General features: G+C 42.6%; 1 protein-coding gene and 1 long non-coding RNA gene across 5 annotated transcripts in view; both read right to left on the reverse strand.

Annotated features, from left to right (window-relative positions):
* Positions 1-27,137, reverse strand: part of Mrpl48 (mitochondrial ribosomal protein L48) — a 61,739-nt gene that overhangs the window by 16,851 nt on the left and 17,751 nt on the right. Inside the window, 4 exon segments of one of the 4 annotated variants that reach the window (NM_001106282.1) lie at positions 8,029-8,114; positions 14,691-14,728; positions 17,853-17,905; positions 26,292-26,391. In NM_001106282.1, coding sequence (NP_001099752.1) covers positions 8,029-8,114; positions 14,691-14,728; positions 17,853-17,905; positions 26,292-26,312 — 198 coding nt within the window. In that variant the 5' untranslated portion in view covers positions 26,313-26,391. 4 annotated transcript variants of the gene reach the window in all.
* LOC148007768 (uncharacterized) lies at positions 10,127-14,056 on the reverse strand. Its single transcript, XR_015652200.1, has 2 exons — positions 12,195-14,056; positions 10,127-11,993 (listed from the first exon to the last, which is right to left on the reverse strand). It is a non-coding gene; the product is annotated as an uncharacterized LOC148007768 (long non-coding RNA).

A 27,137-nucleotide genomic window follows, 5' to 3' on the forward strand; every position in this document is an offset into this window, starting at 1 on the left:
ACCCGTGTCGTGTACTAAATATCCAGTGATGTTTCTGTACTGGTATTTTGTTCTGTTGAGTGCTGTGTCTATGCTTCAGTCTATATCACATTGTCTCCAGTAATAACTGGAGATTTTTTCTGTCTTGTTGCTGTAAAAATCATTTTTAAAGGCAGTTGGGGGTTGAGGTACAGCTCAGATAAAGCTCGTTCTTAGTACTCGAGAAGACTCAGGCTGAATTTCCTGCACTAAAGGAGGGGGACAGTTAATTACGGTAGGGCGTACCTATGATCCTAATACCTGGCACACAAACTCAAGGCCAACCTAGGTTATGTAGTAAGACCTGTATCTTACATATCTTAAGTCGTCCCTGTACAGCAGCTACACAGTACTCTTCCTGACAGAGCTTCACCACTTTCCAGTCACTAAGAGATCCAGCGTGGTGAATGAAGGAGGGGCTTACAAATACAGTAATTTTGACGAAAGACTCTCACAAAATGTTCTGATCCTTAAACAAAATGTTGAATGTAAAGTGATTAATACAGACAACACATATTCCAGATTTTAATCCTGATTCTATATGAGAAAAACATGGGGCTGGAGAGATGGCTCAGAGGTTAAGAGCACTGACTGCTCTTCCTGAGGTCCTGAGTTCAATTCCCAGCAACCACATGGTGGCTCACAACCATCTGTAATGGGATCTTGGCACCCTCTTCTAGCGTACAGGCATATATTCAGGCAGAACACTGTATACATAATACATAAATCTTTAAAAAAAGGAAAACATGAAGCCTGAAATATTAAGGTTTCTCTTTCAGAGTTACATAGCCAGAAAAAATAGACTTCAGGAACTAAAATCCAGAACTACTAAGAGCAATGCAGATAGTTATCTAGAGCAGGTTCCTCTGTATTACTAAAGTTTCCAACAGGAGTGGCAGCTGCAGCCTTGCTGTGAGTGGAAAGCCAACCATAGACCCACAATTTCCCTGGCCAAATCCAGCCAGAAGGATTCTTTACCATTACAGTAAACACTGGTCAGAAGGCTGAATGAAGTCTGGAAGCAAAGCGAGTGGGTGCAGAGCCCAGCAGGGAGGGGGAGCTCCTCTGAGGACTGCAGGAGGGTTTCTGAAGCCAAAGGAAGTGCCAGGCCTCTTCAAAGGCACTGCTTTAAGAGAACAAAGAAAGCTGATTCCAGTATCCTTCTTGGCACCCCCTGCTTTTCCATGCTGGCCTAGATCTGCCTGGACAGATCCACATTACCAACAGCATGGTGATATTATTTTTCAGTTCTAAGCCAGGGTACAGCACAGACAAGAGCTTAACTGAATATAATTCCAGACACTAATTTCTATAAAAAAAATCCTTAGTGGTGTTTTTGTTGTTGCTGCTTTGGGGGTTATTGGGGATTAACTCAAGGCCTTGTGCATGTCAGACACATGCTTTACCACTGAGCTACAACCTCCTTTCCCTGGTTTATGTAATCTTATTGTACTTTGCTCCCCACTCCAGCCCCTCCCCCGCCTCTATTCATCCTCTCCTCTATTCCTACTGCCGAGTCCAGGCCTTAATGAATGCCCGTGGGGAATTATTAGAGACATCTGAAAGGGATAAATATGGACAGAGCTGTGCTTTGGAAGCCTACCCTAGCAGCACAAGGAGAGCCAGGCAGGAGAGAAAAGAAGGCTAGGAAAAGAGTGTCAGGGACAGTGCCAGGGACAGTGCCAGGAACAGTGGTGACTGCCCCTTAAACCTCAGCGCTGCTGTGGCTGGCCTGGATTTGCTGGGGTGGCACAGGGTAGTGTGGCCCACCTACGTTCCCTTAGGATTATACTCTGATCCTCCAAACGGACCGCAAAAAAAAAAAAAAAAAAAAAAAAAAAAAAAAAAAAAAAAAAAAAATTAACCACTTCTGTACAAGAATCAACACTGCTTCTTCACGGGTACTCTGGAGGCAAGTTTTTGCCCACTCTTATTGGCAAAGAGCTGACAGAACATAAAATTAGAACCATGGGTTCTCTTACAGTTGAAAGAGATCTTGAGAGATTATTTTGTCTCTCCTTCCCTGATATAGAAACAAATACTTGTTTAAGGTCTTAACAGTACAGTAAGGGCAAAGGTAAGTACTTTCTGTCTACTGAGGGCAGGAAGCAGACCTGCTCTATACTGTAAAGAGAGAGCATTTGTCTGTTTGTCTTTAGAGGAGGAGACCCTGGAAAGAGGTGCATCATCCAACATCTCCAAGCTCAAACCCTGACATGCTGCGACGTTCAGCTTCCAGACATTCGAGTGACAAGGAAACTGAGCTGAGTGCCTGGATGATCTGGGGATGGTCCTCTGGGAAGTCTGTAATGATCTGAGGGTGCATGCTGACTGGGCGGGCATATTTATAATTCAGTGTCAAACACTCGAGAGGCAGCTTCCTCATTTGTAACAGCAATTACTGTAAAGCTGAACCTTTGATGAGCTTCTATAAAATGGAAAGAGCGTAGATGTTAGATGCGTTCTGACCATCTTAAGTTCAAATACTCATTCTGAAATCACCAGTCGCTTGGGTAAAAGTCATTAACCTTTCTAGGTCTCTGTTTTCCTCAATGACATCTTTAATAACCAATATACTATTGAATATACAGCTCTAACACCATAAAAATGAAATGATGTTTGCAAAGCTCAGTGTATAGCAGCCATAGCATCTGGTATAAAAAAAGAAATTGTTTTGTAGTGTTTTTGTTCTTGCTTCTCTTGAGGCAGCCTCTCACTATGTAGTCCTGGCTGGCCTGGAACTCACTATGTAGGCTGACCTTGAATTCAGCTACCTCTGCCTCCTAGTGCTGGGACTAAAGATATGCGCCAACCACCATGCCTCATCCTTTAAATATATTCCTAATAAGACGCCTGTCACTGCTTCCCCATCCACCTCTGATGGTGATGGTGATGATGGTGGTGGTGGTGATGATGGTGATGGTGATTGGGCTTAGAGATGAAAGGACGAATGAGACATAGCACCTGTTACATAAAATGAGGTAGGGATTTGACTACCCACAGTAAGGGCTTGAGCAAGATAGAGATTTCTTTCTCTTTAATATAGAAATCAATTAAGTATACCATCATCTGTCCTGCTGTACTTCTCATTTGTAATCTAAAAATTTGTAATTTGAAAGAATAGTTGTGGCAGGGTAAGACTCCTAGGGATCTAGAGACCAGAGGCTCTCATAACAAAGGCCAGGTTTTTATGGAAGCCATTCTTTGAGTCTGGAAAATCCCCATGTAACAATTCTATGCTCTGTATAGCTCAGTGTAACAAATTACCCCAAGCAAGTAGATGCTCCCAGATGACTGTCACACACCCAGAGTGTGTGAATACAGGTGGCATTTAACAAATCTTTATTGTGCTGACATCCATAATATCTTCATTGACTCTTGCAGGAAACCTTACTTCATTTACACATTCATTCATTTGAAACTGACAGGTTAAATAGTACTTCAACATGTACATATGCATATATGCACAGACATACACATACATGCATATTTACACATATGTGCACACATACATGTATATGTACATATACAAATATATATGCATATATACATACATACATACATACATACAGAACTGCGTGTGTGTTTCATCCCTCCAGTAAAGCACTTAGCACATGACCTCAGTTGGATCTGGAGATCTTTCTCAGCTGACTGTGCTTTGCAGGACCGAGCCCTGCTCACCTGAGCATCAGTGCTCAGCAGAGAACAAGAGCATAGTGGATATTCAACGATGACACTTCTATTCTGAGATACAAGGAGCAGACTTTTAAGGGGAAATTTGGGTCCTAGTACAAGACAAGTGTTCCCAAACCATTTCTGTAACCCATGTCTGGAACTGCAGTCACCAAGACAAAATGGCAATCTTGTTCTAGTTAGTTAGTTCTAGTTAGTGAGGACTACTAGCTACTAGTGAGGACTAAAAGCTATAGTCTGACAGACTGTGGCCATGAATACTGACCTCTATATACAGACACTAATGCAAGGTAAACACATGTCCAAATGGGAGATACCTCTGTGTCAACAGTAGAAACAGCATAGGTTCCTAGAGGAAAGGTATCTGGCTTGCTAGAGGCCACTCTAGCTTACACAGCTTACTCTTGCCCCAGAACCTGGAAAACCACCTATGTTGCTTCTGATTTCACCCTCCCACATCTTCCTCTCTGCAATTCTGATTGCTGAGCTGCTACTGCCTCAAGATTGGAAGCTGTGTGTGCATGGATGTGGCGCGCGCGCACACACACACACACACACACACACACACACACACACACACACACAATAAATGACAAGTATCTCCAGAAGCTAGTTTTCTCCTTCCACCATGGTTCCCAGTAATGAAAGTCAACTTGTGCAGCAAGCACTTTTATCCATTGAGCCTTCACAGCAGCCAGTGATTATTATTTTAAATACAAAAAGTGATAGAGAAACTCACTGGTATAATACGCCCCCCAAATTTCAATGTGTAGAACAAAGTAGAGAAATAAAGGGACTTTGAATATACTATAACACAAACGGACGGGATTGTGGGCCGAATATAAAAGCCCATGAAGTCTGGTTGTTTAACAAGATTTTGGCTTCATGAGAATTTGACCTTGGTGGTTTGTGCTGCTTCTTGTAATTTTGACCAACTGTTAATAACTAGAATGGGGTCTCCCGGCAGCTAGACTACTATTACTTTAAACCTGCCAAAGGGGGAAAAAATCACTCAAAAAAAAAAAAAAAACTCTGAAGCATTTAAAATCCCACAGAAGGATGCGAGGCACTTGGAGAAACAGGAGATTTACAAAGGAAGTGCTGAATCCGGAGTCACGCCCTGGAAATCATCCCTTGCTGTCATGAGTCAAGGTGGGGCTTGCAGGATAGGAACCACGGAGAAAACGGGAGGATGTGAATTCACGGAGGAAAGAGTAGAGCAAAGGCATAAAGGCCAGAGAGTACATGGGTGTGTGAGAAAGTGTGCAGGTCAAGCGAGGCTGGGCCTGGGGGTTAGCTGCGGGGCTACAATGGTTTGTTCCCACCTCCACAACACTTCCCCTAAAGCTGCACTCTATCCCTCCTCTCATTATGTCCTCAGAAACAAGAACTCATGATTTTAGGGATAAGAACCAAGTGAAGAGTTACAAATTAGGCCAGGCAAAAAAGAGGTCAAGCAGCATAGACAAGAAGACATGAACTAGATGCCCCTTCCTTTCCAAGGTTCCAAAGTCTAATCCAGCATTCAGGAGGCAAAGGGAGCATGTGGATCTCTGTGAATTCCAGGCCAGTCAGGGCCTCAGTGAGACCCTGTCTCAAAACAAACAACCCTCCCTTAAAGAACAACCCAACTCTCAGAAGACTGAGTGGTGTATTTGAAAGGAGGGAAAGGACAGCATCAGCAGAACAGAGAAAAGACACTCGTCGGAGCATGAGCTTGAGAACTGACTAGCATCTCCTTGGGGACATCAAACGCCAAGAGAATGAGAAAGACAAAAGGCACAGAGAAAATGGGAACCTGGCTACTTACAGCTTTTGCTGTTGTTGTCTGATTATTTGTTGGTTTTCTTACCCTGAGGTTTCAAGGAGACCACACAATTATCTAGGCCAGGTCCCCGGAGGGGTGAAAAGTGACAAGACAGAGCCTCTGTAAGCTATAGATGAAAGCTTTCATTGTGCTGTCCTGAAGAGCACCACCCAGCACCACTGTGTGTGACAAACACCACGGTGTGACAAACAGTATCAGAGGGCCTAGAGCCCCGATGAAAGGGAGCCCTACTCCCTCCACACGACCAAGGCCATCTGAAGCAAGCAGCTTGCAGGTATCAGTTCTTCTGCCACCTCTACTTTACAGACCCCCCTCCTCCCCCAAGCAGCTCCAATAACCACATTTCAACTCAGTTGGATCAATATTTTATATTGTCCCTGCATGGTGCCAGGTCCTATGATGGACACTGAGGACACAGAGAAAAGAGATACATGTCCTCTACCCTTAGGGATCTTGCAATCTAGAAGAGGAGGAAGCCATCAAAACAGACAGGCACAGACAGTAAGTCCTAGGACACAGGGAACACAAGGAACACACAGTAGAGCAAATAACTCCATGCAGGAGACCCAAGAAGGCTTCTCAGAGGATGATTCATTTCTGTCCTAGTTAAGACTGAAGTGAGCCAGGGGTAGTGGTGCATGACTGTGATCCCAGCCCCGGGAAGCCCACAGCAGGAGGACCATAAGTTAAAAGAAAAAAAAAGTTGAGAAATGTTTTAAGTGAGGAAGGGAGCAAACATAGGAGAGGCCCTGAAACAGGCATGAAAGGCAAGAGGCACAGTATAGGAATCAGGGGGCCTGGGAGACAAGAGAAAAAGCCATTAAGAAATTGTTTTCCGGGGTTGGGGATTTAGCTCAGTGGTAGAGCGCTTGCCTAGCAAGCACAAGGCCCTGGGTTCGGTCCCCAGCTCCGAAAAAAAGAAAAAAAAGAAAGAAATTGTTTTCCTACCAATTTTAAACAGGCAAGGCATCAACGGGCATATTAAATAATAAGCTTCTGTTCATTAAACACTATAAAGATTCATGGTATCTGAATTGAAAGATTGTTGAACTATTTGGAGCCGAAGTTTCGCAGCCTTTATGGAGACTCTGACAAATGCTCTGAGGGTTGGGTATGCAGCTTAGCGAGACCACTCCTGTCCACCATGTAGAAGGCCCTGGGCTTGAGCCAGACCACCAGGGGGATAATATAGATAAATGCTATAAACTCAGCTGCGCAAGGTGTCTTGGGCTTCTAATTCCAAGTCTCATATAAGAGTCTCTTTACATATAATTAATTTCAGTATCTATGGGATCTAAACAGATAAGGCTAATTTGCCCAGAGTCACACAGCTTAACCAGGGCAGAAGGACCCTGCACATGTTGCCTGTGGGGATCCTGCCTGACATAGGTCTCAAGTGCGAATGTTCTTCTTGTGAAACTCTTTTATGGCAAGTTCAGCAGCTGGGAGGTCCAAATACAGTGCTCTGCACCCTGCTTTAGAGAGAGAGGCCATGGCAGGTATACAGTTGTATGGGAGAGTTAAAAGAAACCACAGAAGTGAACGCTGTTGAAGATTCCCTAACTAGACCAACACGATCTTCTCAATTGTAGTGCTTATAGGAAGCCATAGACTCAAAGTCAAAGTAAAGCCGCCTCACATGCAGGGAAATTTAACCACCCACAGGAGCTATCAAGCATTGGGGCCACAGAAGCAGATGAAATGACTGAATAATGTTTGGTAATGCTCCCCCGTTATTACTCACAAAGACCCAAGGACTGCATACATATTTAAATCTATAAATACTCTAAAAACCTGTTATTAGGTTGAAAGTATCAATCCATCTCCTACTTACCATACACCATTCATTCAACTTGTGTTGATTGAAATTTTTATTTATTTTTGTTTTTAATTGCATGTCTGTGTCTGTGCGTGGCTATGTGCACATGACTACAGAAACCCAGGGAGGCATTGTATCCCCTGGAGCTGGAGTTATGGGCTGTTCTGAGCCATTTGATATGGGTTTGGGGAACCAAACTTGGGCCCTCTGCAAGAGCAGTTCATGCAGCAGGGCTACGGTGGCACACACCTTTAATCCTAGCTCTTGGGAGGCAGAAGCAGGAGGATCTCTGAGTAGGAGGACAGCCTGGTCTACAGATCTTAGAACAGTCATGCTTTTATGTATTGAGAAATCTCTTCCGTCCCTCCACTAATGTTAATTTATGATTTCCACGCTGAGGTCCATGCTCTACAAGTACAAAGAAGACCTTTGTCTTCAGAGTATCTTAAATAATAAAAACTGGGAGAGTAGGGTCTTCGTGAAATAATCTGGCCAAGGAGCAAGATGAGAAGCTGGCAGAACCTCCAGTCTACACGAATCCAAACCACATAACCAGAGATGAGTGAGGGCAAACTCCAGCTCTCCTGTGACCCCCTGTGTAGATACGATTGTATAATCTTTGTGACCCCTATGACATGCTCCTTTCACACAGGACTTGCCTGCGTCTTACCTCTAGCACTTTCACCAAGTGTCTGTATCTTCCGATGCCATGAGTGGGCTTTGTCTTGTAGTGCCGACTGGCCCTCACAATACCACCTAAAGGAACAAGCCAAAGCCAAACAGCATATGTGTGAAGGTGGTTCTCGTGGTTCCCATTTCCCCTTTGTTCTCTCCTTTTAGCGCCTGAAATATCTTCAGCCCCCACCACTCATCATTCTTTGGGAAATTATTTTCCGAAAAAAAAGTCAGTGATGGCCAGGGAGACAAAGTACATTTTAATGAAGCTCTTGTGTCATCTTGTTCCTCAACAAGCAACACTATTTTGACATTTTTTGTTTCTTGGTTTGGCTGTGTATTTTTGTTGTTGTTTCTTTATTTATTTGTTTTTGAGGACCAGTGCAATGGCTCAGCAGGTAAGGGTACTCCTGCCAAGACCGATGACCTGAGTCTCAACTGCCGGACCCATGTGGTAGGACAAAACCACTCCTGCAAGCCGCCTTCTGTCCTCTATATGTGTGCACACATACCACAAGTCATCCATATGTGTGCACACACACAGACACACACACAGAGACCACAAATCATCCATATGTGCACACACACAGACAGAAACCACAAATCATCAATCCGTGCACACACACACACAGAGACCACGAATCATTCTTACGTGCACACACACACAGAGAAAGACCACAAATCATCCATAAATTAATAAAATATTCTTTTTAGCAAGGCCATGTTGGCACACACCTTTATCCCTAGCACTTGGGAGGCAGAAGCAAGAGGATCTGAGTTCGAGGCCAGCCTGATCTACAGAGTGAGTTCTAGGACAGCCAGGGATACACAGAAAAACTCTATCTTGAAAAACAAAAAGCAAACAAACAAACAAACAAAAAACCCCAAACCCCAAATTAATATATAAATTTTTATAAACATCCACCAAAGAAAAGGATCACACATTTCTTTTTCTTTTTTTTTCTTTTCTTTTTTTTTTTTTTTTTTTTTTGGTTCTTTTTTTTCGGAGCTGGGGATCGAACCCAGGATCACACATTTCTATAAATTCTTTTTTTTTTTTTTTTTTTTTTGAGCCACAGTTTTTCTGTGTTGCCCTAGAACTTGTTCTGTAGACCAGGCTGGCCTCAAACTCACAGAGATCCCCCTGCCTCTCCCCAGTGCTGGCATTAAAGGTGTGCACCTCCACCACCCAGCAGTCAAGACTCCTAAACATCATGCAGTACTCCTAAACATCAGCAGCTCACCGCCGGCCTGGTCTGCCAGCTACCACCAATAAACAAAAATGGTGTGACTCCTTTCTGTTTACAGCACAATAGTCAATGTATACCCCCCAAATCTAGGTACAGGTATATATGCCATTACTAAGAAAAGGGGGAGCCTCTCTACACATGCATATTGCAGTGGGCTTGGGAGGATGACTTACATTGCTTTCTATACACACAAGCATGCACACAGGTATGTTTCTGTTGGTCTCTATATTCTCTTTTAGTTATCATTGCTATCTTTATTCATAAATAAAAACAAAATGGCATCAGTGATTAGTATTAACTGTCAATTAACTGTCAACTCGACAGGATTACAACCACCAAAAGACCAGCTCCTGAGTGTGTCTGTGAGGGATTTTCTAGTTTAGGTCTCCAGAGTTGGTAAGATCCACCCTAAATGTGGGTAGTACATCGCCTGGCCTGGGTGGGAGGGCTACACAAAACAGAGAAAGCTGGCTGAGCACCAGCACTCATTTCTCTGCTTCCTACTGTGGAACAACATGACCAGATGCCTCTTGTTCCCACCACCATGTGCTCCCCATCATGATAGACTGGCTACCTTCCAACTGTGAAATAAAGCAAATCATCCCTTCCTTAAGTTGCTTCCTGTCAGGTATCTGCCTGGAACTACGAAAAATTTAACTAATACAGGTAACTCCCAAAATTTGGTGAAATGATCAAGTTATCCTATGAGTATGAGATAAAATTACCACTTACACTTGGGTTTATCTGACTGTGTAATTTATGCTGAAAATCACTAGGTCATAGCACTTGAGATTGTATGATAATAGACTAAACATAATAAAAATATAATAACAGACTTCAGAGTTATGCCTCTAATAAACTGTTTATTAGAGGAATAAAGTGGAGGATTAGTGCTGTAGTTGTAGGAACAGCATACAGGACCTGACGTGGGGCCCATGCAAGACTGGGAGAGTGGCTGTAATTGTGAGAGGGCCCCACCAAAGACTTTACAGTGAGTTGGGGGGCCTAAAACCAACAAAACTAGTCCTTGTTAAGAGGTTGGATCTCATCATGAACAGAAATAAGCAAAAAAAAGTATATGTATGCTGTGTTTTTAAAAGGATTTTATTTATTTTATGTGTATGAGTGTATGATTTTATTTAGTTTATGTGGATCAAATGCATGTAATAACTGCAGAGGCCAGAAGAGGGCATCAGAGTCCCCTGGAACTGTGAGCCAATATATAGGTGCCGGAAACTGAACCCAGGTCCTCTGCAAGAGCAGCAAATGCTCTTAACTTCTGATCCATTGCTCCACCCCCTCTGCCATGGTTTTAAAAGATCATCTTGGTTGTGTGTGCAGGGGTGGGAGGAGCGCCAACGAAGCCTTAGGTGACTGGAAGGTGAGAGATGCTGCTGCTCCTGGTCTTTCTATGCCCTCTCTTTACTCCGCCCTCTACAGCCACAGAGCAGTCCTTCTTCTGAAAAGAAATTTCTAGTCATTATGCTTTCCCATTAATTCAACCTTTTATCTATTTCATACATGCAAATCTTGGAAGTATTCACTATTGGCCAGATACGACAGTCAGAACTGAATGAGACAGAAAAAAGGTTTGCTGCATTTTTCAATGTTTGGTGGCTTTTCACAGCCCAGAGATGAGGTTTCCTAGCTAAGCATTTTAAGGGCCTTGTCTTTATAGTCTAGGCCCAGTTACCTTATCCCCTCTCCCATTCTGTAGGACCTGCTTGCCAGTCTACAGAGGCCCTGTAGATCTTCAGCTATGCCCCTCATTTTGGTGGCATTCCTCTGCACCCCTAAACACACAAAGATCAAGAGTTCAGCTACAGAGTCAGTGCTCTCTCATACCTGCCTACATTGCAAAATAAAACATTGTGTGTAAATTAAAAACCCAGATGTCAATCATCATGCTGAAGTACATAGACAATCATCTATCAGTGACTTCAAAAAGCAGAAAAGAAACTGATCTTTGAGATGATGATACAGCCCAAGTTGCAAGGGCTGCAAACGTTTGCCTAAGTCTCTCATCTGCAGGAATTCCTTGGCAAGGAGACACTCTTAAATTCAGTTTGGGGCAATTCCTATAATTAGAGCTGCTGGTAATTAAAAAGCTAGTTCAAACTACTGTTAAATTAACCATTTCCCCCTTAAATGAAAGGTTTGGGTCAAATTGTCAGTGGTTAAGCTGTCTAATTAACCAGTTGTTTTTATTGTAAAATGTGTAAATTTGAAAGCCTCTTATTCTCAGTAAATTCAACTGGCTTCTTTCCCTCTATGTTGTGTCATTAAAGCTGAATCCTGCCATCTCAGTAACATCCCAGCCTCCTAGGAGGAAGGCCACCCTTCATGACAAGTGAAGACATCCAGTCGCCACACTTGTGAGATGTAAACCCATACTTCTCTCCTTCCGGTGTCTGTGCCACCCACAAACTCTCCTTCAGAATTCTGGTTTACTAACAGGGAACCAAGCCTGTCAATCTAGAAGAAGAGTAACACTGTGTTGTAATTATTTCTCCTTAGAAGTTGGAACAAGCATTTTCAGTAGAGCCATGCAGGTAGAGAAAGAGGATGAAAATGAACAGCAGTGGCCAAGAATCTAATTACAGAATATTCTCTCCATTCAATACACCCGAGTCCTTCAAGGACAGAGAAAAAGCTAGCACCTGGCAAACAATATATGCTCCATGTATACTTAAAAAAAAAACAAAACGGGCTGGAGAGATGGCTCAGCGGTTAAGAGCACCCGACTACTCTTCCAGAGGTCCTGAGTTCAATTCCCAGCAACCACATGGTGGCTCACAACCATCTGTAAAGAGATTTGATGCCCTCTTCTGGTGTATCTGAAGACAGCTACAGTGTACTTATATATAATAAATGAATAAATCTTTAAAAAAAAAAAAAAAAAAAACAAAACAAAACAAAAATGGCTCCCTAAATATGCTAACAAAGTGATCTACAGTGATTTGTTCCTGGCAGCTGCCTACTTTGTTCTGTCAAAATATCTTTGTGTCCTCCCTTCAATGCTTCCTAGGCTTGGATATTCCATATTCTTTCTACCTTTTGCATATACTGTGCTCAGAGGGCACCAGATCTCATTATAGATGGTTATGAACCACCATGTGGTTGCTGGCAATTGAACTCAAGACTTTGGAAGAACAGCCAGTGCTCTTAACCTTGGAGCTATCTCTCCAGTTCCCTTATCTCAAACTTCTTAAACATAACGTTGGGCTGCTGAGATCCAATGGTGAATTACAGCATTGAACTCAGGCCCTCTGCAAGAGAAGTACACAGTCTTTTTTAAAAAAACTTACTCACTTTATATCCCCTTCACTGACCCCTCCTGGTCACCCCCTCCCACAAGCCTTCCCCCATTCGTAACCATCTCTCTAGCACTAAGACATAATGTACTGGGGCAATAGCACTACCAATAAAGTGCTTGTCTTGTCCTGACGACCTGAGTTCAGGTGCCCATTGTCCACATAATGATTAAATAGGGCAACACATCCCAGTAACCCCTGCAGTAGGGAGGGGTGGGTGAAAACAGGAGGATCCCTGAGGCTTGCTGATCTAGCTGAAATCAGGTTAAATGAGAGACACTGTCTCAAAAGTGTATACAAATTGAGGAGAATAGCTAACATCAAATTCTGGCATGAACACCTGACACAAACACACACACACACACACACACACACACACACACACACACACACAGCTGCTGGTACTTAGTGATGCCATGAACACCTGACACACACACACACACACACACACACACACACACACACACACACACACACACACACAGCTGCTGGTACTTAGTGATGCCTAGCTTTGGAGTTCAGTATTAAAGTGCCTATCCACTCCTGCAACCATTCTGATGGTTACCACATGTAAAGCCTCTTACGTACTATCTTGTACACTCTGAGTCCATATTTGCTCCCTTCCTTCTTCCTTTATCTCTAGGGCTTGTTAGTTACGACAAACAGCTATGGGGGGTACCAATGTCTTTGTACTCACAGATAGCACTAGGGAAACCAGGAATGTTAAACATGTAGGATTGTCTCTACAAAGGAAAAGATGTATAACTTGTTCTCTGCCCAGAGGCTGACAATGGAGATGGTTAGTAGCCTAGGCAACCCATGTGTTATCTGAAGGGCCAGGCCACACCAAGCTCCCACAAACACAATTGCATTGAACAGTGAAGTTTGGTTTGTTATCAGAACTCCAAACAACTTAAAAAGGATGCAGTACCCAGTAAGTCTGGTTATGCTTTAGACACAGATCTCTGTTCTAATCAGCTTTCTCATTCATATAGATTATACAACTAGAGAATCATTCTTTACTCCTAAATAGGATATGAATAACATTACTATTACACATTTCCACTTAGGTCTGTCATATTGGATCTGGTTTCATTGCATTTCCAGCTTTTATCTGTCAGTATCTTCCTGGATCTCAGGACCTGGATAGCTCAGATGACCTCCGTGCTACCTGTATGCTCACCAGATCCTCCCCCGGGCCTTTAAGGTAACACATGCAGCCTATCTATAGAGTCCATCTTCATGGAGAAGTGACATGGATTTGAGAAGAGTTTTGAGGTAATAATGTCTCCTTGAGCACATGGGAAGGTTATTATACCAGATACTTTTTCCCAATTTGTGCTGTAAATAAATATACCTGAAGGAAGCTGCCCAGCATCAGGGCCGAGAAGTCTGAAGCGACACCAGGTACTGAGAGTCCTGTTCAGTCAGATTCACATGAATTGTTACTCTGCCAGCCCTAAAGGTTGTAGAGACCCCAACAAACAACTTTGAATTCTATCACGATGGACAATGCAAACACACCAAGTAACTGAGTTAACATTGACTAAAAGTAACTGAATTAATGAAATTGAAGAGTGTGAATTTGAAAAACAGGTTTGAGACAGTAGCAGGCTTGTAATAACCAGAGTAGCTAGCTGCTTTTCAACTGTTTATAACATTTTATCTCACTGAATTTTCAAATACCTCTTTACAATTTACAGTAGTCCTTGCTTTTTAATTGAGGAAACTAAGCTCCAGAGAGGAAGTCAAAGGTCATGGAATAAGTGTCAGCCCTGGAGCATGCCTTTAATCCTAGCGCCTGTAAGCCGGAGGCAGGAGAATCTCTAACTTTAAGTCTAACCTAGACAGGTAAGACTTGACATGCAGTGATTAATCACCAAAGAGGGCAGTGGTAGAGTTTAAACGCAAACTCACAGCAGGGCTCTCATCCTAACGCTGCCTGTCCTTACCTATAGTCCTAGCTTGTGTAAGGAAGGATCTGACCTCTGCTACCCTCCTAACAGACGGAGTCAGCATTATAGACAAAATCGTTACAGAGAGTTAGAGGATCGTTTAGAGAAAGTAGAGCGTACCAAGAAATAATTACCTACCTGCAGAATAAATGGGATTCTCTCCCAAAATTCTGAATCTAGAGAGAAAGAGAGGAAAGTATGTTGAATATAATTAGATATTCACATTTATTTGAAAAATTACTATAGCCTTTATGCTCTGTAGTCGGATACACTAACAGTAGGTTCTTCCTTACTCTCTGCTTCCACAAACATTATTAAGCACCTACACACCAGACAAAGTGGTCCTGAGGATGCAGACTAAGTGCAGAATCTCTCATGAGGTCTGGATGGGGACGGTAAATGTAAACAAACAATAGCCAAGAGACAGCGCTGGTCTAGAGCAGAACCGTTCATGAGAGTCCTAGGAATGTGAACTCTTCAAGCAGGGAGCTAGAAATAGGGAAATGGAACTATTTAAACTGAGTCTAAAACTAGGGGATGGAGAGATGCCTCAGAGGTTAAGAACACTTGCTGCTCTTACAAAGATCCAGGTTCAGTTCCTAGCACCCATATAGCAGCTCCTAACTGTAACTCCAGTTGCAGGGAATCCAATACCCTTTTCTGGCCTCCCTGGACAAAAGGCATGCACATGGTACACATATATACATGCAGGCAAACTATTCATATGTGTACTTCTTTTTAAGTTCTTTCTCTTCCAGTCCCAGGCACTTTGGGAGCTGCAGGTTACTGTGCAGACATGGCCCAGTCTAAGAACCACATAATCATAAACAATCCCAAAAAAGGCACAGAAATGGCATCAAGAAACCCAGTCTTAAAGATAGGATTCTCTTAAGGAGGTCAACTCCACATTCCTGAGGAATACATGCTCTGCCAAGAAGCGCACAGCAAGGAAGGCCTGAAGGAGACGCAGGCAGACAATGCACAGGCCATGAGTACACGTGCAGAGGCCACTGAAGCCCTTATAAAGCCTAAGGTGGCTAAGATGCTGAAGGGCCACACCTCCAGCTAAGGCCCAGGCTTCAGCCCCAGCTCAGGCTCCGAGAAGTGCCCAGGCTCTTGTAAGGGCCCCAGAAAAAAAGGCTTCTATTTGCCAGTGTGAAGACAGAGGGACTGCTCTGACACACCTACATACTATGTGCAGATGGTCAGTGCCCCGTGCTGTTTTTACAAATAAACTTGAGGCAAAGGTTGTTTATAAATAGACAGACAGACAGACAAATAAATGTGGCTATGGGCTGGGGTGTAGTCAGAAGGGTTGCCTAGCATGTCCAATGTTTTGGGTTTGACCCTCTAATTCTGCAAGAATCAAAAAAAAAAAAAAAAAAAAGGAGAGGAACATACAGGAGAGGAAGGGAACTGATCTCAATTCTCTAGCACTACAGGAACTCAGGCACAAGTATGAAAAGGGGTTTGGAAAACAGCAAGCAAAAGGATGTGAATAGAACTTTAGTAGGAGATAAGAGGACAGGGAGAAAAATTAAGGCTGGAGAGGTGATCCAGAGCCAGGCCAAGACACTTCCATAAGCTGTGCTGTTTGCTTTTACCTGTGTAGCAAAGGAACACATCTGGAAGATTTTAAGCAAAGGAGTGAAATGATCAAGCCTGTGTTTTAAGAACTGAGCAGTGAGTAAGAGATGAAACGGCAAGAGGAGAGACTGAAGCAGGACTGTGAGACAGACACTAAGCCTTCAGTACTAGCACAGGCTCTAGGAGGGCGGAGGATGAGGACAGCCAGAGCTAGACTGCACAGTGAAGCAGCAGAGCAGGAGGATCAGATGGCTCTAGTCCAGCTGACGAGGGAACTGGAGCATTCCAGTTTCTGCGCCCTGAGAAGCTTTTGTGGTACAGACTTGAGGAAAGCAAATCTGCGATGGAATGCTGACTGGACTATCTCTAACTGTGACATTAGGCAAGGTGTTTGATGTCCTTGTAACTCAGTTATTTCATCTTTAAAATGCAGGCAATAACAGACCATCTCTCATGGGACTGAAATGCTATCTTAATCTGAGTCAGTTTCCTGTCCTGTAAAATGATGGCATTTGTAAGTTCTAGAATAGTTTGTGAAGGTTGGAGTTAAGATGTCAAGTGACTTGGTATCATTGCAGGTGTTTATCAAATAGTAGATAGATAATGACTGAAATATATTGAAATGGAAAGAAAATAGAGAAAGGCTTCAATAAATGTGAATCAATAAAACAAAACAAAAAACCACCTGAGTTTGAAACGAATTCTAATTTACATTCTCTCTATCATTTTAACGCAATCGGTTCCCCTCTCTCTCTTTTTAACGTGCACTGTGTTTTGCCTGCATGTTCTTCTGTGTGAGGCTGTCAGTCCCTTGGAGCTGGAGTTATGGACAATGTGAGCTGCCATGTGGGTACTGAGAACTGAACCCAGGGCCTCTGGAAGAGCTCCAGGGGTCTTAACTTCTGAGCCGTCTCTCCAGCCCCAGATTTCACTCTCTTTAGACTTCAGTTATTAAGTGTTGTAGGCCATGATAAGAATTATAGAATTCCTTTTGATAAGATGGTATAATAGTCTTCATTACCAACCTCCCTGGATTTACAACTACCTAGGACGCACCTCTGTTCCCAGAGAAGTTCAACTGACCAAGAAAGACTGACCTTGAGTGTGGTGGCACTGCCCCAGGGGAAGGGGTCCCAGGTTTAACAAAAAGAAACGAGGCAAAGCGAGCCGAGCAGTAGCTTTGATCTCTCTGCTCTCTGACTGTGCTTGCAGTGTGACTCCAGTTCCTGAGGACATGCCTTCTCCACCACGATGGACTGTACACTCAGTGTAAGCCAATCCTTAGCTGAGTTAATCCCGCTTGAGGAAATGTGAGCAGAGTAACAGTGTAATTGAGTACAGTTTGAAAGAATCACGCCGCTTTCAGTATGAAGGAGGAAAAAGCAAACAGAGAGAAGATGAGGAGCTGGGCTTAGCAAAACAGAATGCATGAGGCTGAACACTGGAGGTAAGACACGCCTTGGCTCTGTACATGCAGCAGTGGAGCCGACAGGCTCTGTTGGTAACCGTGGAACGGAAACACAACAGTATCAAGGGTAACTCCAAGGTTCTGAGCAAAAGGACGAACAGAACTGCCTTTTTCTGAGAATGGTGAAGGAGCAATGTGGCAGGAACTAAAATTTGAGATACTTTGTAGACACACAGTGGACATAAAGAAAGCAACACCATCATGTCAGCTATGAATTTAGCTGTGCTTGTCACTAAAGTCCTTACCTTTGGAGGGAAAAGCCTTGCTTAGAAACAGTATTGGTCCATAGGCCAAGCACCTGCAAGAAAACAGTCAGGTGAGGACCCTCGCCCTTGGGAACGCCAAGCACCCCTGTCGCTGGACTTAGCTACTTTGTCAGCTCTTCTTTTTCCCTCCCTTTATCCCCCTGGTTTCACCCCTTATCACTAGATAGGAGAGAAAGAAGGATAGAGTGAATATATATATATATATATATATATATATATATATATACACACACACACACACACATATATATGGAGAGAGAGAGATCCTTGAATCTAATTTCTTTGTTTCTTCTTTGTTTGTAGCTGGTCTTTGCAACTTTGTGGGTTCTTCTCTCTCCCCCTTTATCCCACCCCCCAGCTTCACTCTTCCTCTCATTAGATAGGAGAGAAAGAAGGATAGAGGGGAGAGAGACAGAGAGAGGTCTTTGAATCTAATCTTTCTTCTTGTTTCTTCTTTGAGCATGACTTCTAACAAATTGCAAACAACACACAGACACACACAGACACATACGGACACACACAGACACACACCCCACCTATTGGAGTTCTAGAATTTATACACCCTCTCAAAAGTTCCCAGGGGGTTGGGGATTTAGCTCAGTGGTAGAGCGCTTGCCTAGGAAGCGCAAGGCCCTGGGTTCGATCCCCAGCTCCGAAAAAAAGAACCAAAAAAAAAAAAAAAAAGTTCCCAGAATTCCAAACATCACACAATTGCAGAAACTATCTGCAGCCGGCAAAACCACACCCCTGCTAGGGCATAAGGCAAGTCACAGTCAGCTGCTTCAAAGCAGCCCCATATCCCCACACCTGGGATTAAAACAAGAACACATTTTTATAATATTTGTGTTATTTTAAAGAAACCAAAATTCCAGACTTCTCACTACACAACTCATCTTAAGAGAGAAACCCATAGTATACAAACCAAAAAGCCCAAAGGATTCTTACCTAACAAACACCTAGCATGCAAGGAAATCAAGGTCTTTTTTTTTTTAATTACTTTGCCCACTACAGAAAAGGCTTAAACAGAAAAGAACCTCTCTCCCACAATTTTACATCCTGCTTGCCTTTTCTAACTTGATATATTTTTTTCTAACAGGGGTTTTCCTAAATATCCTTTAATTCTTACACACTGTAAGATAATTTTTAGCAACTAAAGGTCAGAGAAGTTTTATTTTTCAAAAGTTACAGCTAATAAGAGACTAAGAAGACGGTGTCACTGGGAAGGCTGGGCCTCTCTTACAGCTCTGACTTGCTTAAGGAACAGAAACAATTGTATTAGCACAGGTAAGAAAGGACACTGGTGAGAGGAAGCAGCCTGAGTCTTCGCCTCACTCTTGCCCTGCCAGCAAGACCAAGGGTCCTGTCTTACTAAGGAAGAATGTGGCATATAGACGTTCTTTTTATAAACTAGGTAATAGACTCTAAATGTCTGTCCTTAAGATCCCATAACACACACAGAAATTTCTGCTCATCGTGAGAAACAATTTCAAGACTTTTGACATGTATATGTAAAAAGCTTATTATGCAAAAACATCAAATATCTGAGAAGCTGTCCCAGTCAAAGAATTTATGTCCTGGCCTAAGGATATGCGATTACTAAATGGAATGTAATATTCAGATGGATCCTGGAACAGAAAAAGAAATTAGATAAAAACAAAAGAAACCTGAATAAAGTATGGGCTTTCATTAATAATAGTATATCGATATGGTTTTATTAATTATGCACATTACTAGTATAATTTCCCCATGTATTTATTTATTTCAGGTAGGAGAGTACATGTGGAGGTCAGAGGACAATTTGAGGAAACTGGTTCTCTATCTGAAGACTACTTAAAGAAATTGGTTCTTTTTTCTACCTCATGGGTCCCAGAAATCACTCAGGTTGTCAGGCTTAGTGGCAAGTATTTTTACCTGCTGAGCCATCTCACTGGCCCTAAAATGTTAATAAGAATAGAAAACGTGAGCTGTTTGTGCTATTGTTACTTTCTATAAATCTAAAGCTAGTCTAAAACAGTAACACCTCTCTACCTCTCTCTCTCTCTCTCTCTCTCTCTCTCTCTCTCTCTCTCTCTTGTTATGTTGCTAGAAAACAAATCTAGGTCCTTGTGCACCTTGCCTGCCAGCCCACAAAGTTTCTTTTATAAAAGCTTTCTAACTACCAAGTACTGTGTTGCCTATTAAAAGGAATATACAAACAAAATGTAACAAACACGATGAACTTTAAAAGTATTCTTCTTCTTTTTTTTTTTTTTTTTTTTTGGTTCTTTTTTTCGGAGCTGGGGACCGAACCCAGGGCCTTGCGCTTCCTAGGCAAGTGCTCTACCACTGAGCTAAATCCCCAACCCCAAAAGTATTCTATTATGTGAAACACAAGCCCATCACAAAGGACCAAATGCTGTATGATTGGTTCCCTTTCTATGAAATATCCAGAATGGGTATTATGGAGTGATAGTGGTGAATGCTTTTATTCCCAGAATTTGGGAGGCAGAGACAAGCAGTTTGACCCAGTCTGGTCAACAGCCAGGGCTACACACAGAAATCCTGTTTCAAAAAAAAATGCAAAAAATAAAGAAGGAAATATACAGAATGGTCAGGTCTATAGGGAAAGAAAGTAGGTTAGCTGTTGTTGGAGTGGGGTGGGATGGGGATGACAGCTAAGAAGTATAGATTTTCTCCCATTCTTTCCAGGTCTGAAAGAATGATAAGCTTATATTAAACAACTAAAAGAAACCACAGACATTATATGATAAGTAAAAATATATGTTATTAACAGCAAATGTGCCTGGCAGGACATCCTGGGAAGAGGGCCGGAAGACCTGAGTTTTTGCAGGTTACAAACTTTCCTAAAAATCTGTTCAAGATCAGGATCCATCTCCTGAGACAAGTGCTCAAAAGGCCCTGATACACAGGTTTACTTACTACCTCAGAGTGTCGCTGAAACCCTTAACACCATCCAATGACCTTTATGCTGAGAGATTCTTTTGGGTACAGTATGCACAATCAAGTTTTGTTTGAGAAAAATTTAGAAGGAAATTAATAAATGATCATTCCTGCAGCCAATTTCACTGAATGCCTGTGCGGTGTCTAAACCACAGTGCAGGGTATCACTAACCCTATTTTATAGTGTAGAAAACCGATCTAAGTCTATCTAAAGTCACATAGTAACTCCCCAATGCTCGCATAGGATGTGGGGGTTTTCTGGCTATTTCTCCACTGTTCTACACCTCCTGCCCCATATGAAGAAATGGTACTTAATAGCACAGCACCAGAGGGCACAGTGGGTAAAGTGCTGGCCAGGCCAAGCACTAAGTTTGAATGGTGGGAGGAGCAAACTAACTCCTGGAAATTGTCTTCTGACTTCCACATGCACACAGAGGCATGTGCACACCACACACATACGCACTAATACTTTACTTAAAGTTTTAAAAACTGTGGGGGAAAGATCACACTTAGGAAAAGTCTCTCAAAGAACGCAAAGATTAAAAAGGATGCAAAGAGAAAGAACAGGGGCTGGAGAGATGGCTCAGTGGTTAAGGGCACCGACTACTCTTCCCGAGGTCCTGAGTTCAAATCCCAGCAACCACATGGTGGCTCACAACCATCTGTAATGAGATCTGATGCCCTCTTCTGGTGTGTCTGAAGACAGCTACAGTGTACTCATATATATAATAAATAAATAAAATATTTTAAGAAAAGAGAGAAGAAAAAAACTCCATAATAAAAAGTTAATTAAAAAAAAAAAAAGAAAGAACAAAGGGCAAAGGTGTGATGTCTTCAAAGTCCAACTGCACCCCACTCTACTATCAAAGACTAGGTAGGGGGCTGGAGAGATAGCTCGGTGGTTAAGAGCACTTGTTGCTCTTGAAAAGAACCCAGATTTGATTCCCAGCACCCATATATTCCTGTTCCAAGGGATCTGATGCTCTCTTCTGACCTTAATAGGTAGCCAAGCACACATACAGTGCACATACAGAAATGCAGACAAAACACTCATACATAAAATTTAACATAAATAAGATAACTTTAAGGGTTTTTTTTAACTAGTATGACACATGTATATAAGTTGCTTACTCTACACTGGCCGAGCATGGAACTAAGAGCTTTGGAGAGCTCAAGCTGGCTCCCCTATCACTGGCCACGGACCTCAAAGTTACAGCAGACAACGCAAAGCTCCCTCATGTCCAAAGATCCATGTACATGACAATCAGAATAGAAATCAGAGTGAACAGAACACATTTCAAGTGGGTCACTTCAAATAGAGGAGGCATTGGGTAGAAAGATCTAGATGAGACTGCTTTCTCTTTATTTAATTGTTTCAGAATCCTGAGTCTCTATAATAGCAAAGGATTTAATTATCTAAAAGTCAGACTTAGTTGACAACTTTCTGGAAGACATTCAAATTGTGATGTGAACTCCTCAGCTCTGGGAAATGTGCTTTCTTTTTCCTGCAATGCCTGGCATTATTTATCAGAACAAAAGTAATCTATTTTGAGACTGAATCCACAAATACCCACCACCCCCTCTATTCCCTGCCCAGCACAATCAGCAGATGAACAGCTCTGGCTTTGCAAACAGAAGAGGAGGGCAATAACACCACTGAATGAATGAATCAGGACACAGCTGCAGCAGTGGGTTACAAAAATACTTGCCCTGTGAGCTCTGGAACTAGCAACCAAGAAAGAAGTGCATAGTTACCAAAGAAACAGTCACAGAGAAAAATCCATCACAGCGTGTGAATGCCTTAAGTGAGAGTCCGGGGTGGGCTGTGAAAGCAGTGGCTCTAGGCCCAAGGAGGGCAAATGAGAGCTCGGTTAGGTCTGTTTTCGTTGTTTTTGAGGTATGGTCTCTCTACGTAGCCTTCGGTGTCCTGGAACTCACGCTGTCGACCAGGCTGGCCTTGAACTTACAGAGATTTACCTGCCTCTGCCTCTCAAATGTTGGTATTACAGGTGGAAGGTGTTATAAAAAATGTAAGAATAGGCTTGTGAGTTACAACTAAAGGGGCCTCTGATTGATTGTTTCTTCCATGCCAAGCTCTCCACACTTTCTTATCTTTACTCCAACTCTTTGAGAGAGTCCCCTTTAGGACACCTGCCTGCCTCAGGCTGGTGAGATGACTAATTAGGGAAAGATAATCGCAGCTGAATCTGACAACATAAGGTCAATCTCTAGGACTTACATGGCAGGAGAAAACTGATTACTGCATCTTGCTTTCTGACCTCCACAGGTATGCCATGGCATGTATATGCCCACACACAAATATACACAAAACTAATATTTTGGGTTTTTTTTAGAATAACTGCCTCTATTTTATGGAATAAAATAGGTTTACATCAACCGACTAATGTTACAGGTTTAGAACAGGTGAAAACCCAGGTCTGACCTTGTCCATTGTTCCTGTTTTCTATTCTGCCATGACTACCTGTCAAAACTTAAGCTGGGCTGGCTGCAATAAGTTAATAAGGCTGGACAGTGGTGGCATTCCCCTGTCATCCAGCACATGGACAGTGGTGGCACTCCCCTGTAATCCAGCATGTGGGAAGCAGAAGCAGGTGGATCTCTTGTGAGTTTGATGCCACCCTAGTCTATGTAGAGCAGTGGTTCTCAACCTTCCTAATACTGTGACATTTTCATTCAGTTCTGCATGTGGTGGTGACACCCAACCATAAAACTATTTTGTTGCTACTTCATAACTGTAACTTTGCTGTTATGAACCATAATGTAAATATTTTTAGAGACAGATGCTTAGCAAAGGGGTCACAAGCCACAGGTTGAGAATGGCTGATGTAGAGAGTTCCAGGCTAGCCAGTGGTCCACGGCAAGATTCTGTCTCAAATAGGAAAAGTCTAATGGTGACAGCTAACAAGTGCCCTAGGAGACCCCACAATTAGGGCTCTTTCCTCTAGCATAGCCTCTTAATGCAAAGCAAGTTCTAGGATTACATGATGGTTCTTATGTTCTTTCCTGTGCTAAAAGATACCCTGAGACATGGATTCCAGTTCTTACAAAGGGTATTTCTCTCTTTCCGTTTCTTTTTTAAAGATTTATTTATTTATTATATATAAGTACACTGTAGCTGCCTTCAGACACACCAGAAGAGGGCATCAGATCCCATTAGGGATGGTTGTGAGCCACCATATGGTTGCTGGGATTTGAACTCAGGACCTCTGGAAGAGCAGTCGGTGCTCTTAACCACTAAGCCATCTCTCCAGCCCCTTTTCTTTTCTAAAAAAATTTATTTATTTATTTATTTTTTTAATTGATGGGTGTGCCACATGAATGCAATTCCCACAAAGGTCAGAAGGAAGCTTGGGTGCCCTGGAGCTGAAGTTAATGCATTGCTAACCTGCAGCTAGAAGAGTTGCAAGTGTTCCTAACCACTGCACCACTTTTCACAAAAGATCCCTGAGAAAAAAATCAGTTCTTGCTTGGACTTCATGCATCAGAAAGTTCAAATTGAACTAGATGAAGTGACAAATACCTATAGACTGAGCTACTTGAGGGACAGAGGTAGGAGAATCACTGGAACCTAGAAATTCAAGGTCAGCCTTGGCAAAAAATGAGATACTATCTCAATAACACAAAGCAGTGTAATTCAAAGGAGAAGGAAGAGCTGAAGAGGTACAAAAACCGATTCTCACAAGCCTCATGTGCCCCTCACTGTCCTCAGCCAGCACACACACAGCTAACAGCTCAAGGATACCAGCACAACAATCAATGTTTTCAAGTCTTTTTTCTAAGTTCTCTCAAAAGTCGATTTTGTTTCTAGTGTGTCCTCTGGCAGCATTTTTCTACCATGACTGTACGGACTCTTGAAATCTATCCTCATGAAGGTCATTAGGAATACAGATTTTATAACCACTGACATTTGAATCTCTACATCTGTTCTGTCAGCTAGGATTGCTCAGTAATATGTGAAGAGCAAATAAAACTACATAAATGACTATACAACACCAACATTCCTATTAGCGCCATCCTCCATCCCTCACAAAACACCCACTCCTATTTACAGCACCCTCTATTGTGCTCTTGGGCTCGTTTTCCTTTACTTTTTGAGGTCGGGTTTCAAGTAGTTTAGGTTGGCTTCAAACTCAATCTGTACTCAAGACTGTCCTTGAACTCCTAATCCTCCTACCTCCACTTCCCAAGGTTCTATGATTAAAGACACCACCCCAATGCCTGAGTTTATTAGATGAGGGCCTTAATGCCAGGTTTCCATGGATTCTTCTGCACTATTGTGAATTATACTCCTTGAGTACTGATCCTCTCTTCCTTCCTAGGAAAGAAGAGAAACAGAACCAGAGAACAGAATGGAATGTTGGAGTTGATTTATTTCTAACATCTCTGAAGCAGACTTGTTATCACAAATTGGCTAAAGAGAACCAGTGGATCCCTTCATGAAGGATGGGGTAAGAAACTCAAATTCGGAGACCATCAAGGGTAGCCCCACATCCATAAATGGCAATGACCATACTGAAGTATACATACATTATGGAGATAGATATTTTTATAATTAATGCCTGGAATAAAACCCCAATATGAAGAGAACAGGAATATCAAGAACCTAAGCAGCATGACGCAATCGGAAAAGTCCAACTGAGAACCGTTAAATTTGTTAAGGGAAGAGAAAAATAAGGAGCATTATTTAAGAATGGTAGTTTGGCTTAGGGTAGTGGTGCACGGTTGTAATTGTAATCCAAGCACTGGGGAAACTGATGCAGGAGACCGAATCATGAGCAGTCTGGGCTACATGGTGAGACCTCGTCTCATAAAAGGAAAGAAGGTTCATCTGGTTCTGCCATAGTCTCTTTAATAATTTGGAAGCCAAGAGTAACAACAACGAAATGGTTGACTTACTCCGTTTTATGATATGCTCTTTTTTTTTTTTTTTTTTTTGGTTCTTTTTTTCGGAGCTGGGGACCGAACCCAGGGCCTTGCGCTTCCTAGGCAAGCGCTCTACCACTGAGCTAAATCCCCAAACCCTTATGATATGCTCTTAAGTAAGATTTTGTAAGCAAAAATGTAGTTTATCATTATCGTATTCCTCTTATCACCCAGTAACTTCATTCACATCCCAACCACTTCAGCGAGGATTCTAAAGGATGATTAAATGTAAAAATTAAACGACCTGCCCAAGGTCAGACAATTTATGGGGACGATATTTTGGGTTCTAATTCCGTGGGTGGGCTCTCCCTTCCTAGGCACTGGGCAGCGAGGGTGACAAGCGGAGGGGGCGTGGCACAAAACTGGAAAGTTCGCCCTGGGCGGAGGGAAGAATTGACAGTGAGGCACCGCAGGGACTGCTGGGAAAGGCCTGTTCGCAGAGTCCTAGGCTTGAACGTCTGCAAGCAAACACCTTCCAGCTCTGCTTTCCCTTCCGCTTTCCTCAGCGCCCTACGTGCGTGGAATCGGTTTTACCTTTCCCAGGGTTCCGCTCATTCTCCACCACTGCGGCTTCTGAGCAAACCGAAGATCCGCCCTTGCAATCGCGACCCCTAGGCTTCTGAAAACGCGACCGGAAAGGTCTTCATCAGGTCCGTCCACAAAATCCAACCGAGACTCTTTCTACTCCCGTAGCATCTTGGTTCCGGAAGTATTTAAAACCCAAGGGATAGAACTCTCCCCAGATTCCACCCTCACTCTAGCTCATGTCATCTTCCCTATGATTTCTCTGGGCAGTATTAGTTGCCATCTTTGTTACCGAGTGCTTTTCACATAATTTTGGTATCTCACCTATGAGACTATATATTACTTAATGTCTCTTCTTATTTGTTTGAATTCCTTTAGGACTCTAATCCTGTCTGATTAATTCATCTCAGCGTCTAGTATGCAACCTCGACTTTAGAACTGATTAACCCCAGATGAACCTTCCTAGCATTCCCTATCCTCATAGTAATTAAGAATAATTATTTTTTTATGAGTGGCCTTGGTGTGCAATACTTTGTGTTCAGTAACTTCATTCCTCACAAGCCTCCTGAAGAGAAACTACTCGATTTTACAGACAGAGGTTCCTCAGTGTAGATCAGGCTGGCTTTGAATTTGTATTTGCTTCCAAGGTGCTTTGATAGCAAGCTTAGGCCACTACACCCAGCTACCAACTGTTTAATTAGCAATATCTTTTGCCAGACCTTTGATAGAATCCTGGGATATAGTTCGTGGTTCCTGACCTTACATGGCACGTTTAAATTATTATAGAGCAATAAGAAATTCATGTTACCAAGATAGGCATACAAACTCTGTGTACAGAGGGAGTGCATGAGTACA

The sequence above is a fragment of the Rattus norvegicus genome, chromosome 1 (genome assembly GCF_021556685.1).
Source record: "Rattus norvegicus strain SHRSP/BbbUtx chromosome 1, alternate assembly SHRSP_T2T, whole genome shotgun sequence".
Lineage (NCBI taxonomy): Eukaryota > Metazoa > Chordata > Mammalia > Rodentia > Muridae > Rattus > Rattus norvegicus.